The sequence below is a fragment of the Sinocyclocheilus rhinocerous genome, unplaced genomic scaffold (genome assembly GCF_001515625.1).
Source record: "Sinocyclocheilus rhinocerous isolate Xijiao unplaced genomic scaffold, SAMN03320098_v1.1 scaffold295, whole genome shotgun sequence".
NCBI lineage: Eukaryota > Metazoa > Chordata > Actinopteri > Cypriniformes > Cyprinidae > Sinocyclocheilus > Sinocyclocheilus rhinocerous.
The window spans coordinates 2558984-2575124 of NW_015647035.1; the positions used below are offsets into that span (position 1 = coordinate 2558984).

A 16141-nucleotide genomic window follows, 5' to 3' on the forward strand; every position below is an offset into this window, starting at 1 on the left:
TATATATATATATGTAAATAAATATATAAGTAGTTTGAGAAGGTAGGGAAACTCGATCGAGATATTAGCAATGCTTTGTGGGTGTGGATGGTCACAGAGCTCTTTTTGCCTTAATTTGTTTCCATAGTAACAGTGACTAGTCTGATTGGTGGATCTTTCTCTTCAGGATTATATGAATGAATGAAAAACAAAACATGTGTATCATACCGTTGGAGAGGACTGTAGTTCTGGGGGTCACATCCAGGTCTAGCGGGGGTCTGAAGGGGTAACCCCACAGAGTGGACACAACACCCAGCAACAGTAAGAACAGCAGCCATGCACTATGGGTCAACATCTTCAGCATCAGCAGTCTGACCAGGAGGGGTGAGTACCACGAGACTGCTGCTCACCCCTCCGTTTCCACTGGTATGCACAAATGCTGCTGTTATACTCTTCTTCACTAAAAAAATAAAACAGCTCTCTTTCCCTCAGGCGCTTCACTCTGCAAAACAAGAAAACACAAGATGGTTAGGACAGGTACAGAAATGACTAGTCAGTGCTGATGTCATAGTTAAGCTGACATGTGATCAGGTGAAGCGCGTGTTCTGACGCTTAATCAGATTTCTCAAATAACACAATTTCAGTGTGGTTCTCTGCCCAGATCGCCCAAGGACAACCAGCTATCAAGATTCTCATGTTTGCACGGAACAAAGGAACGTGGGCATGTTAAAAGGAAACCAGTGCACCCTGTGGCACTAAAAGGTTACACTAATAGGAATGAAGTCTTCTTTTCAAATCTAAAAAAGACTGAGTGACACATGCACAAAGCACATGGACACTCAGTGGTACGTCAAAGTGAAGATCAAAGGATGCAACTGCGCATCCAGTGACACGACCTTTCAGGCCTTTAATCCTGAGCTGTGTCCGAGGTGACTGCATTGAATAATGAGCTGGTGATTAATGTATGACAACTGAATAGTGTGGGTCCTAATCCAAAAGAGCCAGGGCTATCACAAACTCAGCCAGAGCTCATTATTATTATAACAATTGTGCTGCTTCATATATATAAATTTTTTCCAGGCTTCTTTGATGAATAGAAAGTTCAAAAGTTTTTTTTAAGTAAATTCAGTCAATTTAAAGCAACCTAAAATCTTAACTTCTGTCATATATATATATATATATATATATACAAAGCACATGGACACTCAGTGGTACGTCAAAGTGAAGATCAAAGGATGCAACTGCGCATCCAGTGACACGACCTTTCAGGCCTTTAATCCTGAGCTGTGTCCGAGGTGACTGCATTGAATAATGAGCTGGTGATTAATGTATGACAACTGAATAGTGTGAGTCCTAATCCAGAAGAGCCAGGACTACACCCAAATATCACAAACTCAGCCAGAGCTCATCTCTGACTTCTCTCATCTTGCATCAAAAGCAGGTCGGATTAGTCTGGAAATGCTCTAGAGTTTTATGTTCATATTTGGAGTTCATGAGAATACTGCAATAAACTGAGTGCATCTGGAGAAACAGGGAGCAGAAAAAAAGGATATGTACAAGTGGAAAATAGTTTTGTTACAGTTCAAAGGTTTGTGGTTTTTTTTTTTGAAGAAATTATACTTTTGTTCAGCAAGTATGCATTACATTGATCAAAAGTGACAGCAAAGACATTTATAATGTTACAAAAGATTAATACTTCAAGTAAATCCTTTTCTTTAGGACTTGCTATACATCAAAGAATCCTGAAAAAATGTATCACCACTTTCAAAAAAAACTATTAAGCAGCACAACTCTTTTCAACATTGATAATAAGAAGACATTTTCTTAAATTTTCTCATTTTAGAACAGCATATTAGAATGATTTCTGAAGGATCATGTGACACTGAAGACTGGAGAATTAGCTGATGAAAATTCAGCTTTTCCATCACAGGAATAAATTACATTTTAAAATATATTAAAATAAACAAAAAAAGTTTTTTTTAATAGTAATAATATTTCATAATATTACTGTTTTACTGCATTTTTGATCAAATAAATGCAGCCTTAGCGAGCATCTAAGAGAGTCATTCATTCATTCATTTGAAAAAGTCTTACCGACCCCAAACACTTGAAAAGTAATGTATAAATAAAAATACTGTCATGCTCAATACAAAAACAACTGGTGCTTGAAAAAGATAAAGCCCTGTAGGATACTGTCAAAAAGTTTTGGTTTGTTTGTTTTTTGAGAAAATCACAGAAGTCAGTCCACAGATTTCATCTGGGCCTGGTTATAAGCAGGTGTTTTTTCACCCATGATTCATTTATTATTAAAGTATTAATTGAAGTATTATTAAACATGACAGCCACTATGAGAGGGTGACCCACACAGAATATGCAGAATAAAACAGCTTTTTGAAGGTCACTGATATGAAAATAAGTTTTCATCTAATGTGAGCATACATGATTTTAAAGATATCTATCAAAACTACTATTCACTTCTTTATAGACCTAGTTAGGTCAAATTTGTCTCCATATTGACACTACCCTTACTATTGTTGTGTTGTTTGGTCATGACTGACCTGTAAGAGAATGGTTTTTACTTAAAAAGGAGTCATTGTGCTTGTGTGTGTGTGTGTGTGTGTGTGTGTGTGTGTGTGAGTTTGATGTGATTTAGGAGGACAGTGGCCTGAGCATCCAACCGTTCGCCTCCCTCCGTCCATTACTCCAACACACTCAGTCCCTCTCTTCTGTAAACACTCCAGACTTCTCCCCCTCTCTCAGATAAACACACGCTCTCTCCCTCATTCCATTAAACAGGCTTACGCACCAGATGAGCACTGTTTTCTTTTCCCTCTATCTCCTCTTCAGAGAACACATTCCCAGTGGCTTTCTAGGCCACCGTATTCTTGTTCATTCAAAACTTTTTCACTCCTTTTCTCTCGGTATAAATGAAACACACAAAACAAACTATCTCAAACATAACTGCACAGATGTGCTTGAATTCACACCTGCTAAAGTGCAGGAATCAGCAGTACTGTGCCAGAGAGGTTTATCGGATCAACATCCCTCATACTGTTCTTTCCAACAACAGAAAGAACATCAATGAGCAAAGTTGAAATGTATGAAACGTAAAATATGCTTTGAAATTATTTATTTATTGGTTTGTTTTTGAAAGAAGTCACTTATGCTTGCTTACCAAAGCTGCATTTATTTGATAAAAAATACAGTAAATACTGTGACATATTATTACAATTTAAGATTACAACTTTCTATGTGAATACATTTTAAAATGTAATTTATTCCTGTGATGCAAAGCTGAATTTTCAGCATCATTACTCCAGTCTTCAGTGTCACATGATCCTTCAGAAATCATTCTAATATGCTGATTTGCGGTTCAAGAAACATTTCTTGTTATTATCAATGTTGAAAACAGTTGTGCTGCTTAATTTTTTGTGGAAACCGTGATGCATTTTTCTTTTCTTTTTTTCACCCTTTTTTTTTATAAATAGAACATTTAAAAGATTATTTTAAATAGAAATGTTTTGTAACACTATATTTTTACTGTCACTTTTGATCTATTCAATGTGTCCTTGCTTAATAAAAGTATTCATTTTTTCTACTGACCCCAAACTTTTGAATTGTAGTATATATAGTGTATATTATATTATACAAATAATACATTAAACAGTTTGCCTACTGTAATATATTTATAAATTCATTACAACGTCACTGTTAGCACGGTCAGCATCACACATTTTCTTACATTTGATTAGTGACCTAAAAATAGAGCACATCTTACATATTTCTTAATTCTACATAATGAAATTGTTTAAAATATTTAAAAATCCTAAAACATTGTTTATTTCTAAGATTAATTCTGATTTTGAATGTGCTTTCAGCACTTTTAGACTATATATGATCATTCCTTTTTGCACTTACCATGTTGCTCAAATCATTTTGACAAATTTAATCACAGACAAAAAAATCCTTATTGGTTTTAATAGGAGAGTGATTTTTCATCACTAAAATATGCTTTGAAAGGTCTGTGCAGCCCCTGGAGGAATTTTATGTCAACAAAGCATTAGCAGATATGACAGTATATGGTATTAAATATCACTGAAAGTTTCAGGAATCAAATAACTTAACTGAACTGCTCATAGAACAGCACGGACTGAATAATAGATTGGTGCAAAACTAGAATCCAGTTTAAGGGGTAGGAGGTTTATGTAAGAAATCCATTATAGGATTATAACTACACAACCATCAGCAGTATTATTATTTAGCCAATTCAGATGTCCTAGAGAGAATGAGAGCTAGAAAGAAAGAAAGAATAGGTCAGACACATGAGAGGCCAAATCTTCCCAGTGGAAAATCTCATAGCGCTAAAACCATAAGAAAGCAAATGAAAGCATATCAATTGGCGCCCACAGCGACAGCTCCAGATCAGCACAGTGGTCACATCAGAGAGCCCCTAAAGTGATCAGTCAAACACATACTGCTATTCCTTACTCTGCTTTCAGAGCCGTATGGGCTAAAGCCAATTCCAGACAATGGAAGATCAGCTGTGAGTTGATTTAAAAATAAATCATTGAGTTGTACAACAGGATTCATGGTATCAGGCTGTAAGATGGACTGAATCAAGTGACAAGAATTGAGCAGCTGCAGAGAGAAAACGATAGCTCTGTTTCTGCAAGCAGCTCAGCTGAACAGTGACTGCATAGTGACTGCATGAGACCCTTCATGCATCTTTAACCAGCTGTCAGTCACTTTGAGCACATTTACATGTGAGTTTAAGGGTCAGCCGCCTCAAAAGAGAGACAGCGGCACCGACAAGCACACTAAATTCATATCATGATTTCATGGATGTAATCGAATGACAGCGACATGCTATATTCCATGCATTAAGGACCTGCAGAGTTTGTGAATGAAGGAGGATGTCAAGGTGATGCTTTAAACAACCTCGAACAACTATGAATGTCTATCAGATGTCATTTGTGCCAGCTGCAATTAGAATTCTAAATGCTGAGACATGGATATTAATATATATGCATATATATTTACATACGGGAATGTATATATGTATGTGTATGCTAAAGTGAAATGTTGAGTCTATTTTTATTATTGTTCTTGTGTAGAATTGTTTTGTTGTGTTGGTCTTGTTATGGTGTGTTTTCCACTTGTGGACAGTAAAGGAACTAACTAACTAACTAACTGACACAACCAGAATTTTGACATTTAAACATTTATAAAACCTTGAATTAATTGCATTCAAGAACAGAGTATCGGGTCAAGGCCTTTTGAGAGTCTAGACAAATCATCCTAACAATCTTCCACAGAAATTCAACAGCACATCCGCCATCTAGTTCATCATCAATGAAACAGGATCCATCAATATTCCACCACAAGGCAATGAACAAAAAAAGAAAAATAAATAACTTCCATAGAGGCTACTAAGGTCAGCTTAAGATATCAGTATAACAACATAATCAGTGTTTGGCTTATGAATGAGAATTGTTTAATTATGAAAGCCGTCTTTCACAAAAATGTCATTCTTGCATGCATAGAACCTTGAGGATAAGCACTGATAGTAGCTGATTGTACACTGAGTCATTGACCAGATGCTGAATCACATGAGGGACTGTCTTTTTTCCGTAAAAATTAGATTCTGTTGAACTATAAATGTAGTAAACAGAGAAAAAAGAATCATATGACAGGATGCAACAAAGGTATCTTTACACAGTTGAGCAGCTCTGTCGGTATCGGCTCCAAATTCAGTTTAAATACAGAATATCACATAAATGTCATAGTAAAATATGCAGCTTTGCCCCTACAATATCAGGCTCTGATGCTGCTTTGCATCTGTGTAAATAATGCAGCATTAGAGCAGCCTTAAACTTTGTTGATGACAATGAGAGAGCATATATTTAGTAAATAATAGTTTTAATATTTGTAGCATACCATAAGCAACAATTCAGCAAAGCTAAATAAGACTTTCGGAATTATGCATCAATAATGCTTTCACATATTTATGAAACAATTGTTAGACATTTCAATTTGCGTTTTATTTCTACCGGGTACATTCTGTAACTGGTGTGTCACCCAAAGATTTTCTTCTTCCAGATGTCATCTTACTTGGACAGTTAAATGTGTTTGTGCCAGGAAAAAATTAGCCCTGCAAATTCTCACTGTCAGCTGACTAATACTCTGCGCATTAATCTGATTAAATGCAGACGTGTCCACAGTCTTTCTCATCACGAATCAATAGCCTAAAATACCTATCAGTCATATGGCCTTTCACACAGTTTAATGGTTAACTTCTAGTGAACTGGTCTTTGACAGAAGAAAGATTATACTTTGTATGGCAAGCCATTCTAAAATGTATTTCCTAAAAATGAACTAGCACCTATTTTTTATGTTACTAGTGTGACATTTCACTTACTACTAGTATGTTTTGCAGGTTTTGCTGGTGCCTTCTTTAGTTTCACTTGTATTCTTTAGTTACTTCTAACTATTTGCTAATACTTAAAATACTGAACTACCACTAGTTACTATCCCAATAGTACAAGTATCTATTGCATTTTTACTGGTAACAAATTGCTGGCACCTATTTTAGTCTTACTAGTAACTATTTATTATGTACCATTACTTATTTCATAGTTACTCTAATCTGTCCCAAAAGTTACTAGTAAATTTATTAAAACTTTATTAGTATGTATGTGTGTGTGTTTATATATATATTCCAACTGAACATGTTTTATCGCACTATTTGGTGGTTGTTCAATGAAAAATCTTATTAGTAAAAATAAAACATTTCTAATAACAACTGGAATACACACTAGTGTCTAATAAATATTTTTCAATTAGTACTAGGAATACTAGAACAGACAAGTAAATATTTGAATATTTACCAAAAAAAAATTTATAGAAAGAATAGTTACTTGTATCAGATACTAATATACGCTAGTGAAATTTAATAGATACTAGTACTACACAAAATGATACTACTTGTTTACTTTGCAATATTTCTGAAGTACTAGTAACAAAAAGTTATTTTTAAGGAATAAATGTTAATGTGGCTTGCCATATACGTTGAGGTTTCGTCTGTGCAAAATTACAATTTCATTTTAATTATCATTTCAGCTTTTTGTTGTCTTCACTCAACAGTATGAGAGACTTGTTCATACTGAACTGTCAGAAAGAACTTCACTATCTTTCGTGCGATGCTCCCTATTTAGACGTGCACTGAAAACAAGTATCACAAAAAGAATGAGAAAACGTGTACAGTATCAAAGTGGTCTACTTACTGAAATGCCTTTCGTCACAAATCATGCAAAAACGCAAGAAAGTCGTCTAGTAGTTAGTGTAAAGCCAAGTAACGTGAGACAGAGCGGAGACGCGGAGTGAACTCAGCTGTGATGTTCGCTGTGCTGTGTGCGCGAGATCCTCGTCACAGGTACTGTACGCCCTCCTGCGCCACTTCTCCATCTCAAACAATGCGCTCGAACTGCAAACACGCTGCTGGCGGACTGCATTATAGGGGAAACCATCTGGGCTCCTGGGAAATATTTGGGCTACCGCATTCCTTCGCTATCGACTGGAAAAGCCCACTTACACAATTATTATTATAAACAAAGAGCACTGTTAAAACATGCAATTTGCTCATTGTTAAATATGCTGATTGCAGAATAGAGATCAGAATAGGAATACACATCAGTGAATATGCATGCAAGTGGCATGCCTTAGTTTTCAAAATCATACATATTGCTCAATTACCAGCACCATTTGGAAGAGATGAATAGTGCAAAATTGTGATGTAAACGCTTGCAAGACCAGGCTAGTCTGGAGTGTGAGTGGAAACACACAGACCTGTTTATCAGACCAAGTATTTATTTTCATAAAAATAACCAAAGGATTTTCTCTCTTTTTAAGAAATACAGAAATCAGTTTTTAAATAATTCTTGTGACAAGCATCACTCTAAATTTAGCCTTTTTTGAAGAAGACTGGATTGCTAACACCAAAATAATACAAATACACTATATTCACTCTGTACTCAAGCCTACTAAGATGCTTAAACATCCTTGGAACCTACAGAGAAATGTTGACTATTATTTAAGCCCTTGCTTTTGCTGTTATAGTAATATTTTCTGGATGAAGATGCTCCAGATTTTTGGAGTAACTAAAAAAAAAAATAATAAAATAGATTCGACAGCAGCATAAAGAGTTGAACCTGAAAACTACCAGTGTGCACATTAATCATATAGATATTACAAGTTATCACTAATGAATGTATATTCATAAAAATATGTTCATGGTCTCATTTTCAGAGAAACGGAGGCCAAACATTCAATAAGAAGAATAAAAACAAATTAAGAACAACTGGTAAATGCAGAACACATACAGAGAATATATATTATAAACCATTTGTAAACAACTACAGGAATGACATGTGTTACTGAAAGACTCTATAAACATTAATGAATGCACAAAACCCCACATAATGTATATGCATGGATGGCAATAAAGGTGCGGTGTAAAATTCTTTCGAAATGACCTGAGAATGTTTCTATTCTTTCTCAGACTTCTCAAAATCCATCCCTCTCAAATCCCTTCCTTCATTTCCTTTTTCATCTCAGCTCTTTAACAAGTCCTCAAGCTCCTCTAACACCTCAGTGTTTTCTTCTACAGGTATGTGCTTTCTATTTTCTTCATGAGGCTCTTCATCTTTTAGAAGCTCCTCCTCTCTGTTCATGAGATCATCATCATCCTCACACTCCAAGTCTTCATGAGTTTCAAACAGCTCTTCATCAGATATTGGTTCAAACTTTCTATCGTCCTCTAGCTCCATCAGCTGTTGCTTTGGCTCATCATTTTCCTCCTCTTCATCACTGATGTCCTCCATACAATCTTCATCATCTCGTTCGATATTCACCTCTCTCTCCAGAAGTTGAGGTTCCTCACACTCGAAGTCTTCATGAGTTTCAAACAGCTCTTCATCAGATATTGGTTCAAACTTTCTATCGTCCTCTAGCTCTATCAGCTGTTGCTTTGGCTCATCATTTTCCTCCTCTTCATCACTGATGTCTTCCACGCTATCTTCTTCATCTCGTTCGATCTTCACTTCACTCTCCAGAGGTTGGGGTTCCTCACACTCTTTCGGCAAGTTCTCTTCTTCCTCTTTGCTCTGAGCATCTACATCTGATTCTGTACTGCTCCACTCTGTGGTCAGAGTTTCTTCTGCACTCTCTGAAGTGTCTTGTGATTTGATGCAGGACTGGCCCTGAGGACTGCTGGACACCTCATCCTCTGGTGGGGGCTTCCAGTAATCGTACAGCTTTCCCTGTGAATTACACAAGAGGCCTACTGAAGCATAGTTCACCCAATAATGAAAATTCTGTCATCACTTACTCACCCTCATGTTTCAAACCCATATGACTTACTTTCATGGGTCACACTTTGAGGACCAATTATCTCTATTAACTATGGCTTTTGCCTCAATAAACTCCTAATTTGCTACTTATTAATAGTAAGGTCTAAAAGGGATCTAAAATATGGTCATGCAGAATAAGGCATTAATATGCACTCTATAAGTACTAATAAACAGCCAATCTGCTAGTAATATGCATGCTAGTAAGAAACTAGTTAATAGTCTGAATTAGTCCCTAAACTAAAGTGTGACCCTTTAATGGAACACAAAAGGAGAAATTTGGTAGAACGACATTTCCATGCAATTTACAGTATGGTAAAAAATAGTACATATGAAAATTATATTTCAAGGAGACATTCACACAGAATGCATTTTTGCATTTAAAAAGGGAAACGCAAGTTAGTGGAAAGAAAAAGGCAAGATCGAGAGAAGTTTTTTTTTTAAGTTGAAGTTGAACTTTTAACTTTTTAAAAAGCACTGCGTTTTTTGAGCAAGTATCACACACAAGGCACTTCACCACTGCATTTGCGTCTTTTGCGGCAAATCTTGTGATGTTGTACAATTCAGTTTCACTGAATATCTTGACATTAGCTCTAGTTTATGTTCATGCGAGAAGTAGCAAAAAAAATCAACAAGATGCAATGAAGAAATCGCTCAGAACGTTTTCTGATCAACTGATTCATTGAACACGTCAAGATTTTCAGTGAACAACTGTACCAAAAAACAAAGCTATCATGAGACTCAGAAATAGCACAAAAGTCATATGGACCACTTCTATGATACTTTTGCAAGCTTTTTTTTTAGCTTAAAGAGTGACCAGGAAATTCTTCAAAAATGTCCTTTTGTGTTATATAAAAATATACTCATCAGGTTTGGGAAAACCAATAGGTCAATTAACTTTTTTTGCAATGCATGACTGTTATAAAAAAGACATCTATGACACAACAAATAGTTTGATCTTCAAAAAATTCCACTAATTCTTCATGCTGACTCTGCCCATGAGCTTTCAGTCACAATGCTTTCCTTTTAGCTGCAGATACATAGGTTATGAATGTAAAGGACTCATGCTGCTTAAATTCTGAAAACACTTGTAAACAAAACGTGGCCTTCACAGCCAGCCAAAAGTAACAACAGCTTTTATCAGCAACAGTTGACGGTATTCTTGTATTCTTCAATTGACTGTATTCGTTCACATTACCTCCTGAGGCCTCGTTCGTGTGAGAAGCACCTGCCACTTGGTGTATATCCTTGCTACAAAGTCTTTCACCTACAGAAGAAAAGAAACACACTGCTAATAAAAATCTGGATCTGAGGGATTCTCAGAGAACAGAATGAAGCTGCTCTTCACCTTGCTCCTATACAGCATTTTCTCGCTCTCCCTTATGTCACACTTAATATGCTTCTCCAGCTGAGAAGAAAGACTCCGCAGATCATTCTGGAAGTGAAAAAGGGCTCAAATTAGTCTAATTAAGTAATACAATTGTGATATAAAACAATACTGACAAAACAAAGACTAAGGCACAGTCAGATGTGCCTTACTTTATTCATACAATATTGAGGGAATAAATTAGACCTGTCACAGAAAGCTTTTATTGTGCACTTGGGATTTAAAGCAGCAAAAACAACATTAGGAATTGGTCAGTTTGATTCAAAAATTGATTCAAAGATTTGTTTTTGTCATAATTCAGAATTGTAAATGGACAGTCATTATCGCAAAATAAGCCCCTTCGGGATGATACTGTCAGACTTTGTTCCTTGTTTTGTGTGTGTTTTGCTCCCCATGTGCCTTCCTTGCCCTTATTTGGTCATCTTCCTGTTCCTGCTCCCTGATTGTTTCTCATTTGATTCCAGGTGTGTCTCGTCTTCCCCTGCTTAAGTTGTGTACTTAAAGTGTTTCCTGTTTTGAGTTCTTTGTCCGGTATTGTTCGTCCGAGTGCTACGTGTGTTTTCCTGGTTCCCTTGTATTCATTAAAATCTCTCGATTGATGTACTCCTCGTCTCCTTCGTTCCTCGCTCCGCACTCCTCACAGTAGTGCAACCGTGACAGATACAAGACCTGACAAGTCTCGTTGAGTTTATTTTGCCATAAGGACCCTACCTTACTTAATAATATTAGTGCATTTTATAAACAAAAGCTATTATTATACATATTTATCCCTTGAGTCCATGTAGTGAAAAACAACCTTGATATTATTTAATTTTTTTATATAATTTAAATTTAAATTTTTTAAATCTAATTAGCAACAATGACTGTTTTGTTGAAATTATGGTTCCTCTTATTTAAAAAAATTAATAAAATTTAAGCCATTCCATAGAAAATATTGACATATACAGCACTGAATATTGTCAAAAATCTGAAAATTAATGACAATGATCTTATTCAAGATTAAATGAACAATGCTAAAGAAGATGCATATTGAACCAACAACCCCCCCCCCCCAAAAAAAAACCCCATCACACTTCTAGTCAGTAAAATCATCCCTCACTTCAATTCACACAACTACTGCTTTCTCTTGAGAGAGTAAAATTTGTTATGTTCATAATTGGTCCCTGGGGTATGAGTGGTACCAGAAGACAGAGTGGGGCTGTGTCCACTGACAGGGTCTTTCTGTGACTGATTCATTAACACTGCTTCTTTAAGACTGCACTGTAAAATCTAGTCACAGAGCATCTCGATTCTGCTGGATCGATCCACAAAAATCTGATTTCTAAGTCCATCATCAATAATTCTACTGAATGAAAAAGCATACGTCAGACCAAACATAAAAATGTTAACAATGAAAATAACAATGAAAATTAAGATACACTGAGAACTGTTTTGGAATTGGATTGTCACTCCCTGAAATGTAATCAAATTGTGAAGATTTCCTCCCTTACTATACAATAATATAAAAACAGAAATTGGACACTTACTCTCTGAGCTGAGGGTAAAAACTCAAAATTGGAGGCTTCATTTGTCAAAGTCAAAAGGCTGTAGCAGAGGTAATATGCCTGTAAAGAAGATAATTTATCAGCTTATTAAACTAAGTGGTTTCACTTTATCAGTCTTGGATATTAAAAAAGTAATGATACAATAGCTCTCAGCCCTCAGCCAATGTTCTGCTTACTTGTTGGTCTAGATTGTCATCACAATCTTCTGCTCTCCTTGCAGACCTGAGGCCTTTCAGTAGAGATGAGGGACGCATTTGTGGTAAGAAAGGTTTCAGCTCAGATAGCTGTAAAAATAGCCATAGAAACAAAGATACATTTTTATCTTCACAGTGCATATCTTCAAAAATGAAAGTGGTTTGACAAAAGCTTGGCCAGCCAAGTGTAGTCAGTGGATGATACACCTGCATAATTGCACTCATCACAAACCATAAAGCATCTATAGAACTCTACTGTCTGAACATTGAAAAGCCGCTAATATTCTATGGATTATTCTCACCTTAAACTCTGTCCCTGAGGGTTTATAAGTGCAGGTATGATTCAAAAGCTTTGAGATGATAGACACACTCAGGTGTCGTTTTAATTGCCTGTTGAAGAAATAGCAGATGAATAATTGCAGAAAGCATTTAAAAGTAAAAAAAAAAATGTTGATTCACATGCATTACAGGTTTTCACTTACTTTCCACAACTGCTATCTGGCAGAAGATAAACGAGTCTCCTGAGGTTGTGATGATCTTCTGACAAATCAGTCAGGGTTTGACAAGCTTTAGATATCTACATATAGAAAAAAAATGAGAAAGCTGTGATAAATGTGAGATAATTATAAACTGATGCTTAACGGGTAGTCCACCTAAAAATATAAATTATTTTCTGTTTTAACTTTCTTCAGTGGAACAAAAAAGTAGTAGAATGCACTCATTATATGATAACTGACTTTTGGGCTCCAAAAGTGATAATTGTTTGGAATGGCATGAGGGCGAGTAATGATGACAGAATGTTCATTTTTGGGTAATATGAATATTGAACACCCTCTTTCTGACCTGTACATCCCAGTGTGTGATGTTTTTGAGCAGATTCTGGAGCAGGAGGCTAAAGTGTCCAGTTGGTAGCAGCTGAAAATGAGTATCCAGTCCAATTCTACATACCACCGCCAGAAGCAACATCAGCTCCTCATCAGTGTACGCTCTTGGACACAATGCAGTACACAGGGAGAGGTACTGAACAAATATATAAAAAAAATAAAATACATGCACAAATTAGATGACACTTACTATTGCATTTAAAGCTAAATTATCGTTAAATAAATTAAAAATCACCTACTAAATACATGACAAACTCATTCTTAAAATATTCAGCTTACGTTGAGAACACTCTCCAAATTATGTACTGGTAAAGTGGCATTGTCTTTCATGTCAGATAGCACTCGGTCTTGGCTGGTTTCTTCCAGCTGAAAGCTCTCTCTGCCAACACATACATATGCATTAAAATACCAACGTAGCATTTTTATGAAGCTGAAAGACATATGCTGAAAGACAAAGACATATGACTAGTACAGAAGTATAATCCTGCAGACTGAAAGGTAAAAAACTCACAAAAGGTCTCCCTCAGTAAAAGGGGGTTGCAGAGCCTCCAAAGGGAACAGACTGATAAATGACACCCCCATGTTCAGGAAAACCAGGGTGATGTCCCGTACAGAGGGTACCCACACTTTAAAACTTTGGCTCTGGTGTTCAACTATAACACAACAGTCAATTTTAGTGCTTTATCAGTTGTACGGGAACAGCATATTTGGCCATTATGAGGTCTTTCAAACATACCTATGTGTTGAGCAGCAGACAGAGCAATGGTCTGCAAGGACTGCATGATGTGTGAGGAAATAATGGGGTTTGGGTGAACTGACATCATCTGAAAAAGCATTAGAGTTATTAGCTGTACTTAAATTTCAGGCAGTTAATTGTGCACTGTGTTAAAGTGCAGGTTGTAATTATTAAAATTATATTGAATCATTTTGGCTATTGGAACATATGAGTTGAGTCTGCAAAGTTATATGCATGTTGGGATACTAAAAGCATAAGCTTTTAGGAAAGAACCCCAACTGTAATGTTTTGACAGGTTTAAACGTAAATGTCCAAAGGGTATACAGGTTTCCCATGAGAGAATATAAGATGGCGTGAATAAAATGCAACGAGTCAAATAAATATCATAGGAACAGCGAACCTAAAACTTCAATACAACCATATAACAATACAAAAGGAATGCTATAAACACATACAGTATATTACCTAATACAACTCGTAAAAACTGATCAACAGATCACAACATGAGACTAAACATACAGCGGTCCCAAAAAGAGCATTGCATTAGATAATAAAATATCGAACCATGTAAAATTCATATATTTTTAAGTGTAGATTAATTGTCCATATTTTTTGGCCCACTGTATAGTACATCCATGTGTTTTTTGTAGGACAGAAAATATGAGGAAAGAGGGTGGTTTTACCTGGAAAAGCCAGCATGTAACCTCAGGCTGACAAGGGAAAGAAAAGTAGGCTTTCCTCAACAAGCCAGCACTGATCAGAGACAGCACATGTTCAGTACGGGCCCTATAGAGGAAGAAAACAAAAAGCTCATATTGCAAAGCGCAATAAAAAATATTAATAACAAAAACCACTAAGCCTTGCAAATGAACTAATCATTGATGCATCTCCTATATTACTCAATTCTTTGAGAAGTGAACTCACTGTGATACTACATTTGATACTGGGTTTAAGGTGTCAACAGACAGGTATTATCTATTACTAAAATGGAAGGATTAAATCAATTTGTTCATTTTGCACATTTCAAAAATTAGCACATTTAGACACTTGACATAATATTTAAACACCTTTTTGCTTTCATAAGCAAAAACTGAAAGCTAGAGAAAACTGAAAATGAGAGCTGGCAGTCTTACTGAAGGAGGATTTGTTGTGATTTGTTATGCGGAGTCACACTAATCTTCCTCAGGTCCAGCGTCTGGTGGTTGAAGAGTCGACCAAACCTAGCAGGTAAGAATACTTCCTCTCCTGGGTGGATGTCCCTGATGGCACATGAGGCGACCGAGAACCTTTGCAAAAATTCTCTAAAAATTAAACAAAACATTTTTCAGATTAATGATACATTTTCAAGAGGCTGACAATATTCTACATAATACGAAGTAGCATACAGTGGGTACGGAAAGTATTCAGACCCCCTTAAATTTTTTGCTTTATGTATGTGTGTTTATCAGTGTTTATCTAGGCCTGGGCGATAAAACGGTATCAGTATTTATCGACGGTACACCATCGATAACGATACCGAACGATATGAAACATTATATCGTTGATAATTTTTTTTAGCTATATCGCCCAGCCCTATTATATACAGTATTTATATTCAGATTCAAATGTCTGAATTAAACCTGGTTATAATATAAAGCAATCTTGACTCTTCAGAAGACTTAGAATCAATTGCTTGATTCACATGAATTACTTTCACGATCTCTACGAGCATTAAATTTTGGTGTGGACTTTCAAAGGAGTGACAGAAATCTCTCAGATTTCATTAAAAAAAACTTAATCTGTGTTTCCAAGATGAACAAAAGTCGCATGGGATTGGAACAACATGAGTGTGAGTAAATAATGACAGAATTTTCATTTTTATGTGAATTATCCTTTTAATAGCAATGCTTGCCTTAGTAAACACCACTAATAAAAGCTGTCAACATTGAGATTTTGACCTCTCAATCATTGATTTCCAAAGCACTACAACAATCCAAGGGCTGCCAAGCACAAAATGAGACGTGCTGGGAATGA

The 16141-nt window shown here is 36.0% G+C and overlaps 2 protein-coding genes across 2 annotated transcripts in view; both read right to left on the reverse strand.

Moving 5' to 3' along the window:
* LOC107708465 (semaphorin-4G-like) overlaps positions 1-7410 on the reverse strand; it is a 33150-nt gene extending 25740 nt beyond the window's left edge. Inside the window, exons 1-2 of the mRNA XM_016512711.1 lie at positions 7263-7410; positions 208-481 (exon numbers count right to left, since the gene is read on the reverse strand). Coding sequence (XP_016368197.1) covers positions 208-343 — 136 coding nt within the window. The 5' untranslated portion in view covers positions 344-481; positions 7263-7410. The remainder of the gene's footprint in view (positions 1-207; positions 482-7262) is intronic.
* The window catches only part of LOC107708466 (SMC5-SMC6 complex localization factor protein 2-like), a 23348-nt gene that overhangs the window by 2758 nt on the left and 4449 nt on the right, over positions 1-16141 (reverse strand). The window contains 13 exon segments of the mRNA XM_016512712.1: positions 8301-9296; positions 10582-10650; positions 10732-10818; positions 12297-12374; positions 12491-12598; positions 12811-12898; positions 12991-13085; positions 13352-13528; positions 13672-13771; positions 13904-14045; positions 14129-14216; positions 14812-14914; positions 15262-15540. Coding sequence (XP_016368198.1) covers positions 8589-9296; positions 10582-10650; positions 10732-10818; positions 12297-12374; positions 12491-12598; positions 12811-12898; positions 12991-13085; positions 13352-13528; positions 13672-13771; positions 13904-14045; positions 14129-14216; positions 14812-14914; positions 15262-15540 — 2122 coding nt within the window. The 3' untranslated portion in view covers positions 8301-8588.